The 19,754-nt window shown below is 41.2% G+C and overlaps 1 protein-coding gene across 5 annotated transcripts in view; it reads left to right on the top strand.

Annotated features, from left to right (window-relative positions):
• The window catches only part of SYT1 (synaptotagmin 1), a 563,462-nt gene extending 545,534 nt beyond the window's left edge, over nt 1-17,928 (top strand). For all 5 annotated transcript variants that reach the window (XM_086712751.1, XM_025926620.2, XM_025926619.2 and 2 more), the window contains 2 exons: nt 10,742-10,875; nt 14,845-17,928. In XM_086712751.1, the coding sequence (XP_086568877.1) occupies nt 10,742-10,875; nt 14,845-15,051 (341 nt within the window). In that variant the 3' untranslated portion in view covers nt 15,052-17,928. The remainder of the gene's footprint in view (nt 1-10,741; nt 10,876-14,844) is intronic.
• Nucleotides 17,929-19,754: the final 1,826 nt, after the last annotated feature.

The raw sequence follows: 19,754 nt of genomic DNA, 5'->3' as shown, positions 1-19,754 counted from the left end.
TCTTGGGGGTAAATGGAAAGAAAAGAGGGAAAAAAAGAAGGATCAGCTCATGCTCAGAGAGGAAAAACAGCGGGAACAGGGGAAAGTTTAATGGGAAGTATGCTATCTTAGTCTCCTCAAACTGCTGAAACAGAAAGGGCACCAAGTCAGAATACCATAGGTTGGGTCACTGAAACAACAAACATTTATTTCTCACAGTTTTGGAGGCTGGAAGTCTGAGAATAGGGTCAAGCATGGCCAAGTTCTTGGTGGGGGCTCATTTCCTAGTTTACAACTCTCTTCTCATTGTATCCTCATATGGCACTTAGTCCATAAAAAGTGCCTTAACAATGTCAACTAAGATGGTATTGAGAATTATCTGGAAGAGAAAGAACTTCTAGGGTTTCCTTTGTAAAAATTTTTTTTAACATTTATTAATTTTTGAGAGACAGAGCATGAGCAGGGGAGGGGCAGAGAGAGAGAGAGAGGAGACACAGAATCTGAAGCAGGCTCCAGGCTCTGATCTGTGAGCACAGAGCCCGACATGGGGCTGGAACTCACAGACTGTGAGATCATGACCTGAGCTGAAGTTGGATGCTTAACCGACTGAGCCACCCAGGTGCCTCTGGGGTTTCCTTTTGATTGCCATACCCACCTGCCCATTTCTACCCCTCAATAGATAAATTCATCAAAGCAACCAAGCCTTGGTACAGTATGGTGGATGGTAGAGAAGGACAGTAGTTGGAACAGCAGTAAAACAGGGGCATTTATATGTGTCGTCATCATCATCTTTCTTAACTCCTTGACCAGAAGAGGATGGGAGATTCAGTATATCCAGGGTGTAGCAGACGGAGGTGAGTAGGGTGGGATGCAACGCCTGAAGGACTCCTACCAATTAATGTAAATAGTCTTGCACTCAAAATTAATGCCCAAATAGGGACAAAAAGAAGAAAAAGATTGGCACCAGGCCATAGGCTGTTGACCCAATGAATTATTCAGAAGTGGCTGCCCCACTGGCAGAGCTGCGAATTCAGAGTTGTTCATGAGCTGGAAAGGACAAAATGATCACAAAACCAATCAAAGAAGATCCATACCCTGAAAATGGCTACTGAGACCATCCTGGGATGCTCTGCCCACCTTTCATACAGCGGAGTCAGTGCTTCCAAGTCTCCACTGTCTTGGTGGTGAGGTTCAATAAACAACTTAGCAGACTGTATCATTGTAGGTTTAACACAAGGATTTCCTATCCCTCACTCGGATAGGACAGATCGAAAAAAGGAAAGAAGGAGTTCTAAGTCTCGGTGGAAATCAGAAAGAAGAAATAGGACTATAAAATTCTCTCATGGTAGAAAGGAGTTAACAGAAAAACTACCGGAGGAGGTGTAGATTCCCGCCCCCCCCCCCCCCAGGTAATACCTGTAAGTATTACTCCGTCCCCAACAAGAGCAACGAATCTGAAAGCTGCAGGCTTTCTTTTCCCTATTTCCTCATTTTCAGCAGCATAAGGAAAGTAAGATACTTCATACGCCCAAATGTATCAACATTAGCTGACCTCACTACCTGGAAAGAAAGCTCCATAAATCACAGTTTTGACTCACACTATCCTAGAACCTCCATAAATAGTTTCCACTGACAACTCTCAAGTTTAACTTTTCAGCTCTGTGTAATTTGATCTATTGGCTTCAGGAATAGGAGGAAACCACACGGGATGTTGTATTAGTTCCCTCATCTCACACCTCAACACCACCTCACAGAGGTGGTCGTGAAAGAAACTCTCCCTGTGCTTTCACCACACATGTGATTAAATTCTAATAGACCAGTTGCTCAGAGTGGGTATGCTGCCTTCGAGAAATAAATCTGGCACGTGGGGCAGCTCGGCTTACTTCTGCAGCAAGTAGGGTGATGGTCAACACCAAGTTAGCAAGGCTGGCGAAGAGTCTGACACCTAAATACTGACGTAGATGTCAGCCCTTCCACAAAACTATAATAAGAATTAAGAGGCGTTGGGCATATAGTTGAAGCACTTTCCACACAGACTCAATTTAATGTTCACAACTCTGTGAACCAGGTACCATCATTCCCACCGCTTTACATTGAAGGAAATATGACACCAAGAGGCTAAATAACTTGTCCAAGACCATACAGCCAGTAGCAAGGCCAAGATTCAAGTCAGTCTGGCTCCAGAGTTTGTACCTGTAAACATGACACTGAATTGTCTCTCCAACACATCACAAAGCAGCACATTCTAAGTTGGAAGACCCTGGTTTGAGTTCTCAGGGGGCAAAAAAATCAGCCTTCAGGAGCCCCAGTCTCTTTACTGGGATTGTTGTAAGGCTTAAAGGAGATGATATAATTTTTAAATATATATGTATAATCTTAAAGTGCTTTACAAACATAAATGAACATTATCATATTAAACTTTGTGATGTATCTTACTTTAAAAATCATTCTCAGCTAGTATTTCATCCATTTTCAACCAAATTTACCATGGATTCTAAAACAGTCGTACCTAAATAAGCAATCTTCTGATTATATGCCCTAGGTCAACCTTTTTTTTTTTTTTTTAATGAAAAAGACTTAAACTTTTTGAAGGCTTTTGCTTTGAACAACAGAGTAATCCTTTTTAGGTGCTTGGAAAAAATATGAATTTTCCCCCAAGAGATCACTTCTTAGACCTATTTAAATTTGAGTCTCATCCTCAAACCTTCCTAGATAAACAATAGAATCCTCTCTACAACTTTGGTTGTTGTGTTAGTCTTTTACCGCTGCCATGATAAACCACAACAAACTTCATTTAAAAAATGACATATGGCTATTATCTTATAATTCTATAAGTGACAGGCCTGACACAGACCTCATTGGGATAAACCCAAAGTGTCAGTAGGGTTGCATTCCTTTCTGGAGGCTCCAGGCAAGAACCCATTTCCTGGCCTTTTCCAGCTTCTAGAGGCCACCTGCATTCCATAGCTTATGACCCCTCCTCCATCTGCAAAGCGAGCTATGTCACACACCTCTGACCCTTGAATCTCTTTCTGACCACAACCAGGAAAGGTTCTCTGCTTTTAAGGACTCGTGTGATTAGATTGGGCCCTCCTAGATAATCTAGGATAAACTTCTCATCTCAAGATCCTTAGCATTAACCACATTTGCCAAGTCCCTTTTGCCATCTGAGGTAAATGTTCCCAGGCTCTGAGGATCAGGATGTGGCCATCTTTTGAAGGAGCTATTAGGCCTGCCTATCATAATGGGTGAATTTTAACAAAATAAAACCCCAGTTTCGTATATTAAAAAAACTTGTCAACATGTAAAAGTTTGAAAGTGATTTCATTACAGTGTCCTGAAAAACCTCTAAGTTGTAACAGCTATTATGACAGAAAAGAGATAGAGTTCAGTTAGGCTGACTTCCGATGAAAAGAAAGCCTGACAAGTGGCGAGTGAAGGGTAGCAATGCCACACCGATAACAAAACCAAATGACAGACCTCCAAATTATCCAAAACGAGGTGATGAATCTGCACTCATTGTACCTGCAGTTTATTATTACGAATGAAAAACCTTCTTTCTGATCCCAGTCTATCATTTTCCAGAACTGCAAGCTGACAGTCACATATTATTAGAGACTAAATCGACATCAGAAAAGAGACTTTCCTTTCTACCAAAGTTAGAAAAGTAAAGAGGCCCTACCAGTTTTTCAAAGATAAATTAAACAAGTGAAGTGTCCCAAGTCCTGCACGTGTTTCAGTGGTAACAGGGATTATCTAAACGGCGTTGAAGGAAGGTTTGCATTATTGATAAAAGATGGCCCCGAGTTCCATGAGTGCTTGTTTTGGGGGACAGAATAAAGCGGTGCAGCCACAGAGATATGAAGTCCCTGAGGACAGTAGCCCAGTTTTGTAGCTTGCATATTTTTCCATGCCATTTCCATGTTTACAAAAACCTAATGGACATTTGGATGTCACACATGGTGTCCAGCAGTTGTACTCAAAAAAAGCAATAGCATCAGTGAATCTCCTTACAGCCTATTTTATCATTTCCATAAAACCATGTCCTGTTGTGTCATGACCAGAACTTCTAAGCCACCAAGAAACTCCGAATCACAAGGATTTGCTTTGTGGAACAGCCCCTAAAACAGAACAAATTTAATTATAAACAGTCCTACTCTGCAGGACAGGTGATCCTTACTGCAAAAAAATAGGTGCATCCTTAAAGTATGGGTGTGACTCATAGTTAGGTGACTCATGGCCTTCCCTTTAGAAGACTCATTCATAGTTAGGGAGATAGGAGCAAGGTCTAGATCCCAGAAGAAGTGACTAATGAGTTAATCAAGAGATTAGGGCCATCTCCAAAGGGACCAGAATTCAGGACAGGATTTTCGTGCGATGAAAGAATCAGAGGACACTTAAGAAATCAAGCCAATCAAGGAGTGAATGGCAATGGAGAAGACTGGAGAAAATGGAGCTGCAATCGAAGACTTCACATGGCTGAACCAAGAAGATCATCAAACGTGTCCACCTTGAATACATAAGGCATCAGACTTAGTCAAGATTTATCCAGGCACAAAAGGTGATAAAGAAGATCTCTAACAACCTATGGAATGTGAGAAAATATTTGCAAACTATATATTAGATAAGGGCTAATATCCAAAATATTTAAGGAACTCATACATCTTAATAGCAAAATAATAATTATCTGATTAGAAATGGACACAGAACATAAATGAACGTTTTTCAAGAGAAGACATGCAAATGGCCAACAGGTACGTGAAAAGATGCTCAACTTTATTAATCATCAGGGAGATGCAAATCAAAGCCATACTGAGAGATCACCTCAAACCTCTTAGAAACGCTATTACCAAAAAGATAAAAGATAATAAGTGCTCGCTAGGATGTGGAGAAAAGGGAACCTTTGGAAACTGGTACAGCCACTATGGAAATAGCATGGAGATTCCTTAAAAAATTAAAAATTGAACTACCATAAGATCCAGCAATCCCATTTCTGGACATACACTTAAGGGAAATGATATCACCGTCTCGAAGAGAAACCTACATACCCACATTCACCGCAACATTGTTCACAATAGCCAAGATGTGGAAACAACCTAAGTGTCCACTGATGGATGAATAGATAAAGAAGATGTAGCATGAATATATACAATGTATACATTTATATAAAAAGAAAATGTTTTAAATATTACCAATTCTAATTCTTTTTTCTTTTTTTTTTTTTTTTGAGAGAGAGCGAGAGAGAGTACCCACATGCAGAGAAGGCACGTGGGGAGACAGAATCTTAAGCAGGCTCCATGCTCAGCACAGAGCCCAATGCAGGGCTCGAGCCCACAACCCTGGGATCATGACCTGAGCTGAAACCAAGAGTTGGATGCTCAACCGACTGAGCCACCCAGGCACCCCATTAATTCTAAGTATTATTAATATTATTCTAAATAACATCCTAAACTATTATAAATATAAATATATAATATTATTTAGCCATAAAAAAAGAAGGAAATCCTACCATTTGCAAACACATTGATGGACCTTGAGGGCATTATGTTAACTGAAAAAAGTCAGACAGCAAGACAAATCCTGCATTACCTCACTTATATATGGAACCTTTTTTTTTTTTTTTTAATCAAAACCTATAGGAAACAGAGAGTGGAATGGTGGTTGCCAAGCTACGGGGTGAGGGAATGAGGACATGTTGGTCAAAGGCTACAAATTTATAAGATGAGTAAGTTCTGGAGATCTAGTATACAGCATGGTAACTACAGCTGGCAATGCTGTATTGTATAACTGAAAAATTCTAAAGAGTAGAATTTAAATGTTCTCACTGCAAAAAAATAAATATATCGTAATTATGTGAGGTGACAGATGCGTTAACTAACCTTATTGTGGTGATCACTTCACAATACGTAAGTATATGAAATCGTCACATTGCACATCTTAAACTTACATGGTGTTATGTGTCAATTACATCTCAATAAAGCTGGACGGGATGGTGTGGGGGTGGAGATAAGACCTCTGAGTTACTGCCAGCCTTGATTTTGATTAAGATGGAAATTCTGTCTGCAAAGTAAGTTGCTTTGGTACCTGTATCAGGATGAATCTGCACAGGCAAAGGCTAACTCTACCCATTGATGGTGGCCCCAAACCTGTTCCGCTTCTAGCCCTCTGCCCTTCCTTGTAAGTATCATGACATTATGGAATATCTCTGAATCACGGTCAGAATGGGCAGCTTCTGCTTAGGAAAGTGACAGGTCAGCAGTGACCTCTCTGACCTCCCAGCTACCTCTCTCCCCCTTGCTTTCTTCTTGTTCCACAAACATGCAGAAGGATGTGCACCTCGGAGCCTTTGTTTCTGCTCCTGCTGGCTGCTGCAAGCTTCCACCACACCGTCAAGTGACTTGTTCCTTCCTGTCATTTGATTCTCAGCTCAAACCTGGCCTCCACAATGAGGACTCTGCTGAGCACCCTTTCCAAATTACCTTGTTCTCCCTAAGGCACTAATCACATCACACGAGAACTTGTCTCTGAAGCTGAAATTATCTTGTTGCGTTTTTAATTTGCTTACTCAAACGGCAGATGCAGAGGAATTTTCTTGTCATGTACTGTGCTAAATGAATAAATACATAGTCATTGAGCATCTCCTGAGAAAAGCTATACCTTAGTTGGGTTGATAGAGTTTCAACACACGAACATTAAGAGGCACAAACACTGATTTATGGGTATTTAGCGTTTGGGTATTTAGTCAGTGCCAAAAAGCAACTGGAGACTTGACCATCTCTGTAAATGTAAAGGGGCTTTGGGTGGAGGAACCAGGAAACTTCAAAACCACACAAGGTGTCTAAACCAAAAATCCATATTGGCTGTGAACAGCAAGATGGATTATCAGTGAAAAAAAAAGCCTCCTCCTTCATTTACAAGTATTTACACTAGACTGTTTAATTAACCAGCTATTTAGTTGAGGGAGCTGGGTCCTCATCTCTAGGTGTGTTTTTTAATGATATTTTTCATTATGGAGCACCTGGATAGCTCAGTCTGTTAAGCACCCAACTCTTGATCTGAATTCAAGCCCTGCATTGGGCTCTGCGTGAAACCTACCTAAAATGAAATAGGGGTGCCTGGGTGGCTCAGTTTGTGAAGCAGCCAACTTCAGCTCAGGTCATGATCTCACAGCTCGTGGGTTTGAGCCCCACATCCGGCTCTGTGCTGACAGCTCAGAGCCTGGAGCCTGCTTGGGATTCTATGTCTCCCTCTCTCTGCCCCTCCCCCACTCTCTGTGTCTCAAAAATAAACATTAAAAAACGTTTTAATAAAAATTTATATATATATATGATATATATAGATATATATGTATATATATTCTTCATTATGATGAAAAATCTTCATTACAAACCGCTTGAGTGGATGTAGCACTCAAACCAAAACCAAACACCCCAAGCCACACATATCCAAGTAATGTAGGCATTTAGGACAATGGGAGGTGACCACACTAAGAGTACGAAGATCCAGATCACAAGGCCTACGGAAATTCCACTTATTCATTCAGCAAAAATCGAACAGCGCCAGGCACCGTTTAGGAAATACTGAGAGAATACCGCGAAGTTCTGTCCTCTGGGAGTTCCGTTCTACTGGGGGACAGGAGGAGGAAGATGAAAGCAACTTGTTCTGGCCCCACTGGCCCCGCTAGAAAAGTCGTCTTCACACGGCCCAGGGGTCTGGCCGGCTCACGCGGCCACCACCGCAGCCACAGCGGGCGGCCGCACTAGGGCCAGCGTCTCCAACTCTCGCGTTGTTTGGGACCCGCTGCGTGGGACCAGGGGCGCCGCCGCACGGACCTGCTGCGCAAGATCACCTGCCGCCAGATCGCCACCTCGAGGTGAAGGCGGAGGATGGAAGAGATGCGCCTGCGAGTGGGAAGGCTGAGAATGAGGAAAATGGGGAGCAGGAGGCCATCAATAAGGTAGATGGAGAAAAGGCAGAAGACAAGAAGAGGAGGAGGAAGAGGAAGACGATGGTAAGGAAGAGGATAGAGACGAGGATGAGGAGGCGGAGGCGGCTCCAGGCAAACAGGCAACTGAAGATGGGGAGAGATGGGGCGCCTGGGTGGCTCAGTCAGTTGAGCGACTGACTTTGGCTCAGGTCATGATCTCACGGTCTGTGAATTCGAGCCCCGCGTCGGGCTCTGTGCTGACAGCTCGGAGCCTGGAGCCTGCTTAGGATTCTGTGTTCATGCTCTGTCTCTTAAACATTAAAAAAAAAAAAAAAAAAAAAAAAAAAAAAAAATTGAAGATGGGGAGAGAGATGATGTTGACACCAAGAAGCAGAAAGCTGACGAGGATGACCAGACACCATAAAAGGAAAAGCTGAACTTTAAAACAAACAAAAAGTCCGCCATGACCATTCACCCTCCACGCCCAGTCTCAGAATCTAAACGTGGTCACCTTCAAAACGAAAGTCCCTCCCACCCACTGGCAGCGCCCCCACAGTGACACGTGCTCCCCCCACACAATCCAAACCACAACCTGAATCTGCAGCAGGAAAGGACGGCCAGAATTTCCCAGGCGCTGCTTTTTCTTAAACATACTTTAGAAAGGAAAATGTGTTTATAATCTTTATTTACATTTTATATTTTTGCTCATATTGGGGTCAGTCGTTTTTAATCTTGGATGAACAAGCTAGCCTTGGGAGCAGTCTCTGTCCTACTTGTGGTGTGACCATGTTCATTACATCTCAAAGGAGAGTAAAAAAAAAAAAAAAAACTTGCAAAACATGCGCGCACGCGCACACACGCACACGCACACTCTTACTCTAGTAACATTTTTTTGTGTATGTACTTAGCTGTACTTTAAACAGCTGTTTGTATGAGACGGTTAAAGAGGCCAAAGATAAAAGGTGTCTTTTTTTTTTTGTCTGAAGTTTCTGTGGTTTGGGCCTGTTTGATGTATGTGTAAACACTGTTGTCCAATAATAAACCATAATCTTATTGTGCTGAAAAAACTGCAGACCAGAAAAGGTTGTTATCTAAAAATATGTGGGCATTAAACTAGAGAATCTATAAAGTTTCATTCAAATCTCCACAGATACTGAAAGGCGGGGGCAAAGGGGGCGGGGGGAGATATTTTAGAAGGCTTAGCACTGATTGGTTTAGGGGAGTAAAAATGTGGATGATTTTAATTTTTTTCTTCTTTTTATCATTGGGTTCTGAATTTTGTTCTGTAATGAATATGCATTACATATGAACTGGAAAAATGTTTAAGAAAACAGTAGAGAGATTTTACCATCAAACTTGGATGTTGGTTCTTAGTAACCTGAATGTATGTCCTTCATCCATTAGTAGTGAGAACTGTAAATGGGAATCGCCTTATCCCTCCACTGATTTGCTTATTACTTTACCTTTACCTAATGAGACTTTGGGGAAAATGATAAGGGAATTCTGCTCCTCTTCTCATTACTTCTGTGTGTATACTGGCTTATTCTCTACCTGGGGATGATTGGGCACAAGTCCTGAATCAATAGATGGCTCTCTCTCTTTCTCTCCCTCCCTCTCCACCCACACCCTACCCATCACTACACTTAGGCATCACACACACACACACACACACACACACACGGAGGTGGCCTCTTCTCTCCCTTTAACCTTCAAATCTCAGCTTATTGCTTAAAACATTTTTTAATGTTTATTTTTGAGAGAGAGAGAAACAGAGCGCAAGCGGGGGAAGGGCAGAGAGAGGGAGACACAGAATCCCAAGCAGGCTCCAGGCTCTGAGCACCCCTAACATTTAAACTGAGATTTGGGGGCGCCTGGGTGGCTCAGTCGGTTGAGTGTCCAACTTCGGCTCAGGTCATGATCTCCCTCCCGGTTCATGGGTCCGTGCCCCGCGTCGGGCTCTGTGCTGACAGCTCAGAGCTGGAGCCTGCTTGGGATTCTGTGTCTCCCTCTCTCTGCCCCTCCCCTGCTTGTGCTCGCTTGCTCTCCCACTCTCAAAAATAAATAAACGTTAAAAAAAATTAAATGTTACCTCCACAGAGAGGCCTTACCTGAGCAATCAAAATATAAGAATTCTGTTGCTACCTTAGACTCACCATACTATCCCTGGTATTCTCAATCATATCTCTATTCTGCTCTTTATTTCCAGAGCACTCTTGTTAACTCTTTCATATGTATTTCACTTCTTTACAAGCCTCCTGTTTCCCCCACAAGTTTGAAGTTCCATCATGAAAACAGCAATGATCTGTTTTGTTCACTCCCATCTCCATAGGGCGTAACTAATATTGAGTAAATGAATAAATGAATGAATGAAATGGCTCCTTTGTCCTTTCTCTGTCAAGAGTTCTATTACCAAGCAGTAGTAAGCTGCAACCAGTACTTTGCCAGCTCAAAGAGCCAACTGTTAATATTTCAGGGATTTAGTAAGCTAGTTGTTAAACTACTTAGTAGCTTGCAATTAGCCATGCTGAGAGTATTTCTACCACGGATGGTGGCGAATGTTACATGTTAAGACTTTCTTTTTTTCCCAAAGATGCTTTATTGGCATAGTACAGCTCTTGTCCCCTAAATCCACCTATTAATATTGAGATATCATGGAAATAAACCTGGAGAATAGGTTACTTAAAATCTTTCAATAGAGAATGTTTATTTTTTTTAATATCAAATATTTACTATACAATGATTTTCTTGTTGGGAATACTTGAGTTTTTTAATAACCTAAACTATAATCTAAAAACGTGTCTCTGATCTCCTGAAGTTTTTGTTTCTGTTTTTCAGATCCTTATGTGAAGATTCACCTGATGCAGAATGGCAAAAGGCTGAAGAAGAAAAAGACAACAATTAAAAAGAACACACTTAACCCCTACTACAATGAGTCATTCAGCTTTGAGGTACCCTTTGAACAAATCCAGGTAATGTCAAACATAATTTTGTCTTCCCATTTATTTTATTTCTTCAGATCACATAAAGACACAGACCTTGTGAATTATCAGTGCTCATGCCTTCATTAGAATTGCCATTCTTATTCCCATACACATTTGATAATCAAGCTACATCCAGAAGGAAATGATAAGATATACGGCACAGGATGTGCTGATTCATCAGCTAAAAACAGCTGGCATTCTGTTGGGCAGAAATAAAGTAGGAAAAAGAAAATCAACAGAATGACTCTGCTAATTCAAAAAGTGCATCCATAAAGGTTAAAAGGCCAAGAGAAAAATGAGCTTTCACTATTTATTCCCAAGCCATAATATGTAATTGTCCTTATCACAGCTTTATAGCAAAAAACAAACAAACAAAAAAAATAGAGATAAAAGAAATATTTTGGTTGATGCTAAATATGCAGCATCTTTAATCTTTCATTTTTAAAGAGTGATTTACAATAGAAAAAATAACTAAGTCATATTTTGTTTAAATTCAGCTTCCTATTTCTGAGTTGGAATGGATGGACATTTTTGTAAAGATAAAACCTTCACTTGCCAGATAATAATTGTTATGATAAGGAGTATTCTGTTAAAGGAACCTGTGGATAACATGTTCAAAACAGGATGCTACAAGTAGCCACAATAGTATATGATCTCATTATTTAGCAATTTTTAAGTATATTTAGGTTTTCTTACCTCATATCCATAGTGAGACCATTGAAATTCAAAGTTCACATCCAATAAATATCAGCTATTTCTTGGGAATCTTTAATGGATATCAGAGAGTCAAATGTCTTAAAGCAACACTATTTTTACATTTTATTGAATAATTGATGTGGACCTATCTTTTCAGTCATATAAAAACTTGCCCATAACATGAAGGAGAAGTAACGAGCAGGCATCAAAACTACAACATGGAAATGTCTAAAGGTCCAGAATGTAAAAAATCAGCAAATATTCTTTAGTTGCATATTGTTCCTTTTTTAAGGTTATTTATTTTGAGAGAGAGAGACAGACAGACAGACTGCGAGCACGGGAGGGGCAGAGAGAGAGGGAGAGAGAGAGAATCCCAAGCAAGTTGTGCCCCATGACTGCAGAGCCCTGTGCGGGGTTTGAACTCACAAACTGTGAGATCATGACCTAAACTGAAACCAAGAGTTGGAGGCTTAACTGACTGAGCCACATTATTCACAATGTCATGATCAGATTCACTCAGGTCATGATCTCACAATTTGTGAGTTCGAGCCCCGTATCAGGCTCTGTGCTGACAGCTCGGAGCCTGGAGCCTGCTTCAGATTCTGTGTCTCCCTGTCTCTCTTTGCCTCTCCCCCACTGGCACTCTGTCTGTCTCTCAAAAATGAATAAACGTTAAAAAAATTAAAAAAAAAAAAAAAGAAAATGGATCTAACAATAAGATTAAAACAATATATAAATCAGTGCCTTCTACTAGAAGTATCTGTGAGGACAGACATGTTTTATCACTGGTGGGGTCCAATACAGTAGTCTCCAGCCTCAAGTGGGTGATGAGCACCTCAGCCACCAGTGTGATAAAGGAACCTTATTCATAATTTAAATACCCATATGTGGCCAGTCACTACTGTATTGTATAGGGCAGTTATTTAAAAATCACCAGGAATCCCACCATCCTCACATCAGGTCATGGTCTTTCTCTAACTGTTCTCATATGCAAATTGCACATACTTAAATTAATTACTTTCAACAGTTGTTGAAACAGTTACATAACAACAGTTGTAACAGTTGTTACATAAGTAAATGACATTCCAGAGGACACTGATTCCCTGGCCCCAGTCACTTGTTTACCAGCCTGAACCAGTGAAGCTACTGCTTTGGGCCCACTGGCAAATCCCTAAAATATCCAATTTTCTCCAATTTATTTTGCAATATCTGTTCAGTGAACCCTTTTTTGAGTTCTAAGAACTCATTCCTATGGAAACTAACACCTCGTGGAGTTTTGGTTTTTTTATTCTACAAAACAATATAAAGCAGGGTATTGAGATGAAAAATCCTATTGTAAACTTTCTTGGAGCTACAATTCTACACCTTTAACAAAAATAAATGGGTTTTTTCTTCAACTATAAATTGCAGCAGATGCAAATATATTAAAAATGAAGCACATTACAAACACGACATATGCTGGGTTTCTGGGGCAGCATTTTAGAGGAGATAACATTCTGTCAGGACAGAGAGAACCTGAGCCCATCACTGACAACATTAGGCATGGAAATAATGAGCACATCTTTGACTGCATCCCTCCTCCTCTGCTTCTTGGCAGTTTGCTCTAGTCTTCACATTTTCCTAGAGAAACAATTGAGCATTTTCCATACCAAACTAGGGGTCTAGGTTTCCTTTCTTCCCAGGTTACAAGATTATCTGCTTTCTATTTGTCTCTATCCCTATGAAATATACTGTGAGCAAAATATGCTGATTTTCAAAAGCCCATGTAAATGTTATAGTCCCTCCCCTAAAAATGTATAAATAAACTATCTATGCAGCTGGAAAAATTAATCCAAGGCCTTCATAAGGATGTTTTGTCTTGAGTGCTATTACTCAGTACATTCCTAGGTGAAATCGTCAAAGCCCACTCCAGCCATTCACTCCAACCTCCACAAACCCCATTGCCTTGGTGCCTGACCCCACCCCCATTCCCTGCACTATGATTTCATCCTGACGAATTTGCTTGGGCAAAGTTCTGAGAACTTTTCTGAGAACCAAACTGATTCTGTTCCCAACACCATCCAATGGATAGATGATTCCCTTGATAAGGTAATCAGTCCGAGGCCACACAAGGGAAGATGGAGTTTGTTTCCTTTATTGCCAGTGTGTTGCATTTTACATTCTAAATTCCATTTTCAAAAGCAGCCGTTGTCTCTGATGTGAAGCTGTACATGGGTGCCACCTCTTAGCACATTGGTACAATAATGTGGTGCTCAGACCACAAAGTCCGCTAAAGGGCCATAACTCAGCAGGAGCCCCATCCTGCCCTGGCTTCCATCATTACATTTTCTGTTCCTTTTAACTCTGGCCATCAAATGCTATGCATTCTACTTTATTCTAAGCCCTTTATCTCTACACTCAGTTTCTAGAGTCGAGCCATCACATATTTTGACTAAGCAAATCCATTACTTGGGAAGCAGAACTAAAATGTGCTTTGAAAAAGTGTGTCTTTTCATATCATAATGGCATGGGTTTGCTTTCGTCAACTCAGGCAGTTCAAAAGCGTAAGTTATTAAATAAACTCTCACGATGTAATGGAATCACTGAAGTAAATCTTGTGTGGCCTGAAAGGTTATTTCCATTTGAGATCAGTGCTGGATACACAACAGTCACTCCGTAAATGTTCATTGAGAAAAGGCTTCAATGGGAAAATTATTTTTAGTTGTGACTTTTTAAAGCCTTTTGCTCTATTATCACATTTAATACTCGCAATAATCATGTGACTATTGTACCGAATACCAACACCAGAACTCTTGCTGATGAGGCGATTGAAACGAACGAACCCAGAGGTGGACACAGTTTACAAAGACAACAACGGCACCAAGGGCACAGCACAGACTGTGGAGAACAAACCACCCATTCCTTGTATGACCCCAGGCAGGGAGCATGACATCACCTTACCTAAATAACGGCAGTATTAATCAGATCTGTTGTGAGAAGTAAGTGAGTAGTTCATGTAAAAGACTCAGAATTGTGCCAAATACCTAACAAAAATCAGCATTCATTTCAGTATTTTGAAGACACTGAAGAAGGTGATGATGATGATATAGTGATGGCGAGATACGAATCAGACGCAGGTTTTCATATTCAAGTAATTTTCAGTCTTGTTTGGTGTTTTGAGATCAGTTCTTACTTCCAATTGCTGAGATCTGAAGGAAGCTTTGCAATAGGGCTTTATCTACAGGGCTGGATGATTCATGTTTATTCTGCATCCTCTTTCAGAAAGTGCAAGTGGTGGTAACTGTTTTGGACTATGACAAGATTGGCAAGAACGATGCCATCGGCAAAGTCTTTGTGGGCTACAATAGCACCGGGGCGGAGCTGCGACACTGGTCAGACATGCTGGCCAACCCCAGGCGCCCCATCGCCCAGTGGCACACCCTGCAGGTCGAGGAGGAGGTTGACGCCATGCTGGCGGTCAAGAAGTAAAGGAAAGAAGCCTTTCTGCATCTGCCCACATAGTGCTCTTTAGCCAGTATCTGTAAATACCTCAGTAATATGGGTCCTTTCATTTTTCCAGCCATGCATTCCTGACAATTCAGTGGTACTTCAAATCCTGTTTTAATTTGCACAAATTTAAACGTAGAGAGCCCCTAAGCCCCTTCGTCATGCCACTGCCCTCCAGATCCACTCTTCTTTTAAGCAATATGATGTGTAGATAGAGCATGACTGAAATTATTTATTGTATCACACCGTTGTATATACCAGTATGCTAAAGATTTATTTCTAGTTTGTGTATTTGTATGTTGTAAGCGTTTCCTAATCTGTGTATATCTAGATGTTTTTAATAAGATGTTCTATTTTAAATTATGTAAATCGACTGAGATATAGGAGAGCTGATAATATATTATATGGTAAATATAGTATTGTCTGCATTCCAGCAAAAATATCAACTTGTAAGGCACTCGTACAGTGAAACTGACATCTTAAAGGACAACTTAAACCTGAGCTTTCTATTGAATCATTTGAGTACCAAGATACACTTACACCACATATTTGCTGGGTGAATCCAATTTTGTAGAATTTCTTCACAGGCAAATTAGTACGATCTGAGCAGCGTCCAGACTGACCTCCAGGAAGCATAGCCACAAACCAGAATAGCATCTGTCTGTACATAGCTACAAAGCCGAAACAAGGGCTTCACTCTCACATTCGAGGAAGCAACTGAACAGGAGCCAATGACTTCATATTACTGCATACAGAGTAACAATATGACGGCATTCCGTGAGTGTGTGTGTGTGTGTACTTGTGCATGCGTGTGTGCGTGTACATTTGTCTGGGGATGGGGTGGGTGGGAAGAAGCTGAGGGGAAAAGTCAGCATTTCTGAATTATTGCCTGACGATTTAAAAAGAAAAAAAAAGTAGCTCTCCGTTCTCACCTTTATACAAAATGTGCATCCTGTGGTGAATTCTGTTCCAGATTTCATACCTATAATAATTCTAAAAGGTTTGCACATTAGACTTTGTAACAAAATATTTTATTACACAAAACCATATTAGAAGGAATGCAGAATATTTTTAACACAGCAATCTGTGCTTATTACACAAAATTACTTTGTGGTAAACAGACAGTATTGTGATCCCGTCAAAAGATGAAAAAAAAAAATAAACAATTAGCCATAGTTCTGAATGCACTTCAATTAAGCCAAAACAGACAGCTAGTGATCTTTTTATATGCTCTTTTTACTTAAATAAGTTTTAATTTGTCCTTTAAAAACAAAAAAGGTGAAACAATACCAAGAACAAGTTCCAGCAAACTGAAGCAACCTCTTATGTATACTAGACGCTTGACTTAGGAGGAGTTTTTAACTGTTTCCAATGTCATTATGTAGTAAATGGCACTATTACGAAGCTACTAGTCATTCCATAAGAGTCTTCAAGGACTGCTCTGTGTAGCACTGTGACTGCCTTGTGTGCTTAGACACGTAGTTTCCTCAGTGGACAGCACTCAGTTTATTCCGTAGTGATGTTGTAACAATACTGCCATTCCCTCCTACTGCACTGCCCAAGGTGTGTGTAGCACAAACAGTTCTCATTACAAAGGACCAATTCAGAACTGAAAAGCTATGCATAGGACAAGAAAGACACACAGAATGGGGTGGAACACACAGCATTTTGTCAAGCACTGTGCAATATTCCATACTTTCCCCCACTATGGTGGACAACCAGTTCGTGGAGAGGCAGCCCGTTAGCTCACGCTGCAGCCGCTCGCTCCTGTGACCCACTGTAACTCCCAGGCCACAGGCAGCAGTGGTGCCTGGAAGTGGAAGCTTGTCTTCGCGAATACCAAAACAAGATGGAGGAAAACCAAGCATGAGCCTCATGTTCAGACATTAGGATACCATGCCACGTTTTTTAAAACCTACAGAGAATTCAAAAAGGCCTCATGGGAGGCTTCACACGTGGGGCTGGTTGTTTCCTGATAAAACTAGAATTCCCATCATTCTTCTTTTCCCATCAAAGAAGAGGCAAGCCCTTGGCCGTTCTGCCCAGTCACAGCAAACTCGTTAGAACTGGGACAGACACAAAGGACAAAGGAGAATAGCATCTCCCTCTTCTGTGGATGGGCCATACTTTTTTTCAAACGTAGGTAATAGAAGATGCACATGTCATGATGTGAGATTAAATATCAGTTTGAACGGAAGAGTCAAATGGGAATCTGTCCAATTTAAAAGACCGAACCCTACCAAAGAGAGGGAGTTGATGGACTTTAAAAAATCCCTTCCATACCAGAAACTGACATCTAATTTCACTCTATTCAGCTTTAAGTTGTTCACACTGAAACAACACTTTAAAGCAAGCAGGTTCAGCTGCCGAATATACATTATTTCTTGCATTAAAGTACTACTAATGCATTCTCTTGCAACACTGCCAGACATGGGACTGTCACCATAGAATTAGTTGGTACTATGCCATCTTTCACAAGTCAGTGACCGAACCTGCTTTGAGACCAAGATTCATCCTCAGATATGCCACATGTACCTTTCTGACAAAGCTGTGTAAAGTATTAGAAGCTGATGCTCTAGAAAGATCCTAGTTGCCTTTGTGTATATTTACTGCCTGCTTGAGTGTTTCTATGTGTGGGTTTTCTCTGTATCTTGTAGAAATGTTGGGGTGTTTTCTTCTGCCATATGGCTCGTGACCCGCGAGCCAACTACTTTAGCTGTATTTACCTTCATTTTTGATGAGGTGGTTTAAATTTTGTTTCACTTTGTGTAGTGACCCCACAGTAGTTTTCTGATTGTTGTTAAAAATGACTTAACATATTACATGGATACTCAATAAAAATGTTTTATTTCCTGTTGATGTTGCCGCCTTTCAACTCTTCTCCTTACTTGACTCTGGCCTGTGGACTTTGGGGGCTGCTGGAAGCAGAGGCAGCTGAGAAAAGCCTACAGTGAATGCCTGTCTCGGAGTCATGCCTATGAGTATAGAATGGGTGAAGGGACAAAAATGCCCAGATGGCATGGCCGTCACGTCCCAGCGTTCCTCATTCTCAACACGTGTTTCTCTCTTCCTGTTTATGATCGATTCATCCGGCACACTTTCAGGCTTTCTGCTTTGCTTAAAATGTGTCCTCTAGGGTTTTCATTCTACAGCTTAAGTCACACAGCCTCTCCAAAATGGGACTAAAAATAAGATTTTTTAAATTCCATTTTCAGAGGACGGCATGACACATGAAATACCCCGCCTACTGCAATTACTAGATAAAATAAGTAAACATCCTTCCTCCAGTACATTGAACATTTATTAGTGCCTACCATATACCATTATTTTACTGGATGACGGAGATGCAACAAATAATGTAATAAGGTACACCTGGCCCCAGGGAGCCGCTCCACAGTCTCAGAGACCTGTGAACACACTGTCACAGTACACAATGATGTCTGAGTCTCTGAGAACCTTCTCTAGACCAATCATAGTAGACACCATGGGGTGCCACCCTGATCCCCCTTCAGCACTGAGGCACTCAGCCCGCAGCTGCTGGAAGCTTGCCTGATGGCAGCTCATGGAGATTCCCTCTGCCCTCTACTGAGGAAGCTGCCTAACTAAGGTCACGTATCCTCCCTGGCCACATTCCGTGGGCCCATGCAGGCTCTCTCGGAAGCGATATCTCAGTTTCCAGCCCCGAGGGTTTGTTGAGAAGGGCTACTGCAACTGCTGTGCGCTTCACTTTCTCCCTCACCTCACGCCACCCTCCTCCCTCCTTTACAGATGTTATTCCCAAGAGCACTCCACCATAAAACCCCTTCGGCACAGAATCTGTACACTGAGAATCCCAGCCTAGGACACATTGTTCAGGGGAGGAGAGATCAAGAAAAGTTTGAGAGGTAAGTCCTAAGGGAACTGGTAGGAGTTATCCAAGTCAGAGAGTAGGCAAGACTGTGGCAAAATTTATCTCATTATCAAAGCTGGTTACACCATACTCCCTTCAGCCAGCTTGTGTTAGCCACTGGCAAACAGGGATAGGGACTGAGGCAAAACAGCCACACAGTCACGGGAAAGACCATTTAATTATATACACTCCAAGGAAGAAGTTGACAGAGTTCTAAATGTAAATTGAGAAAAGGAAATTTAAGGCCTGCTTAGAATTAGGTGCAAAAACAAAGCAAAACATAAAAAGAAATCAGTGTTATAAATATAATTATTTGGTTGTCAAGAGTGAGCATTTTGCTTCTTCTTACATAGCCCTCAAAATCAGGTACAAAACCATTTAAAGAGTATTTCTTTTTTAAATCTTTTAATGTTTATTCATTTTTGAGAGAGAGAGAGAGAGAGGGCGTACGCGGGGGAGAGGCAGAGAGAGAGACGGAGACATAGAATCCGAAGCAGGCTCCAGGCTCTGGACTGTCAGCACAGAGCCCAATGTGGGGCTCAAATCCATGAACCGTGAGATCATAACCTGAGCCAAAGCCAGATGTTCAACCAACTGAGTCACTCAGGGGGCACCTGTAAAGAATATTTCTTAAATGAACTACAAAAAAAAAAAAAAAAACATTACCTCATCCTTTTGTCAATGTTTGTTTTCCCAAAAGATTTTTAGGTTTAAGACACATACACTTAGGGGGTGACTGGGTGACTCGGTTGAGCGTCTGACTTTGTCTCAGGTCATGGTCTTGTGGTTCGTGAGT

Source organism: Puma concolor, chromosome B4, assembly GCF_028749965.1.
Source record: "Puma concolor isolate L17-30 chromosome B4, mPumCon1.1.hap2, whole genome shotgun sequence".
In the NCBI taxonomy this organism is placed as follows: domain Eukaryota; kingdom Metazoa; phylum Chordata; class Mammalia; order Carnivora; family Felidae; genus Puma; species Puma concolor.
Note: the sequence above shows the minus strand (reverse complement) of the source record. Positions and strands in the feature narration are given on the sequence as shown.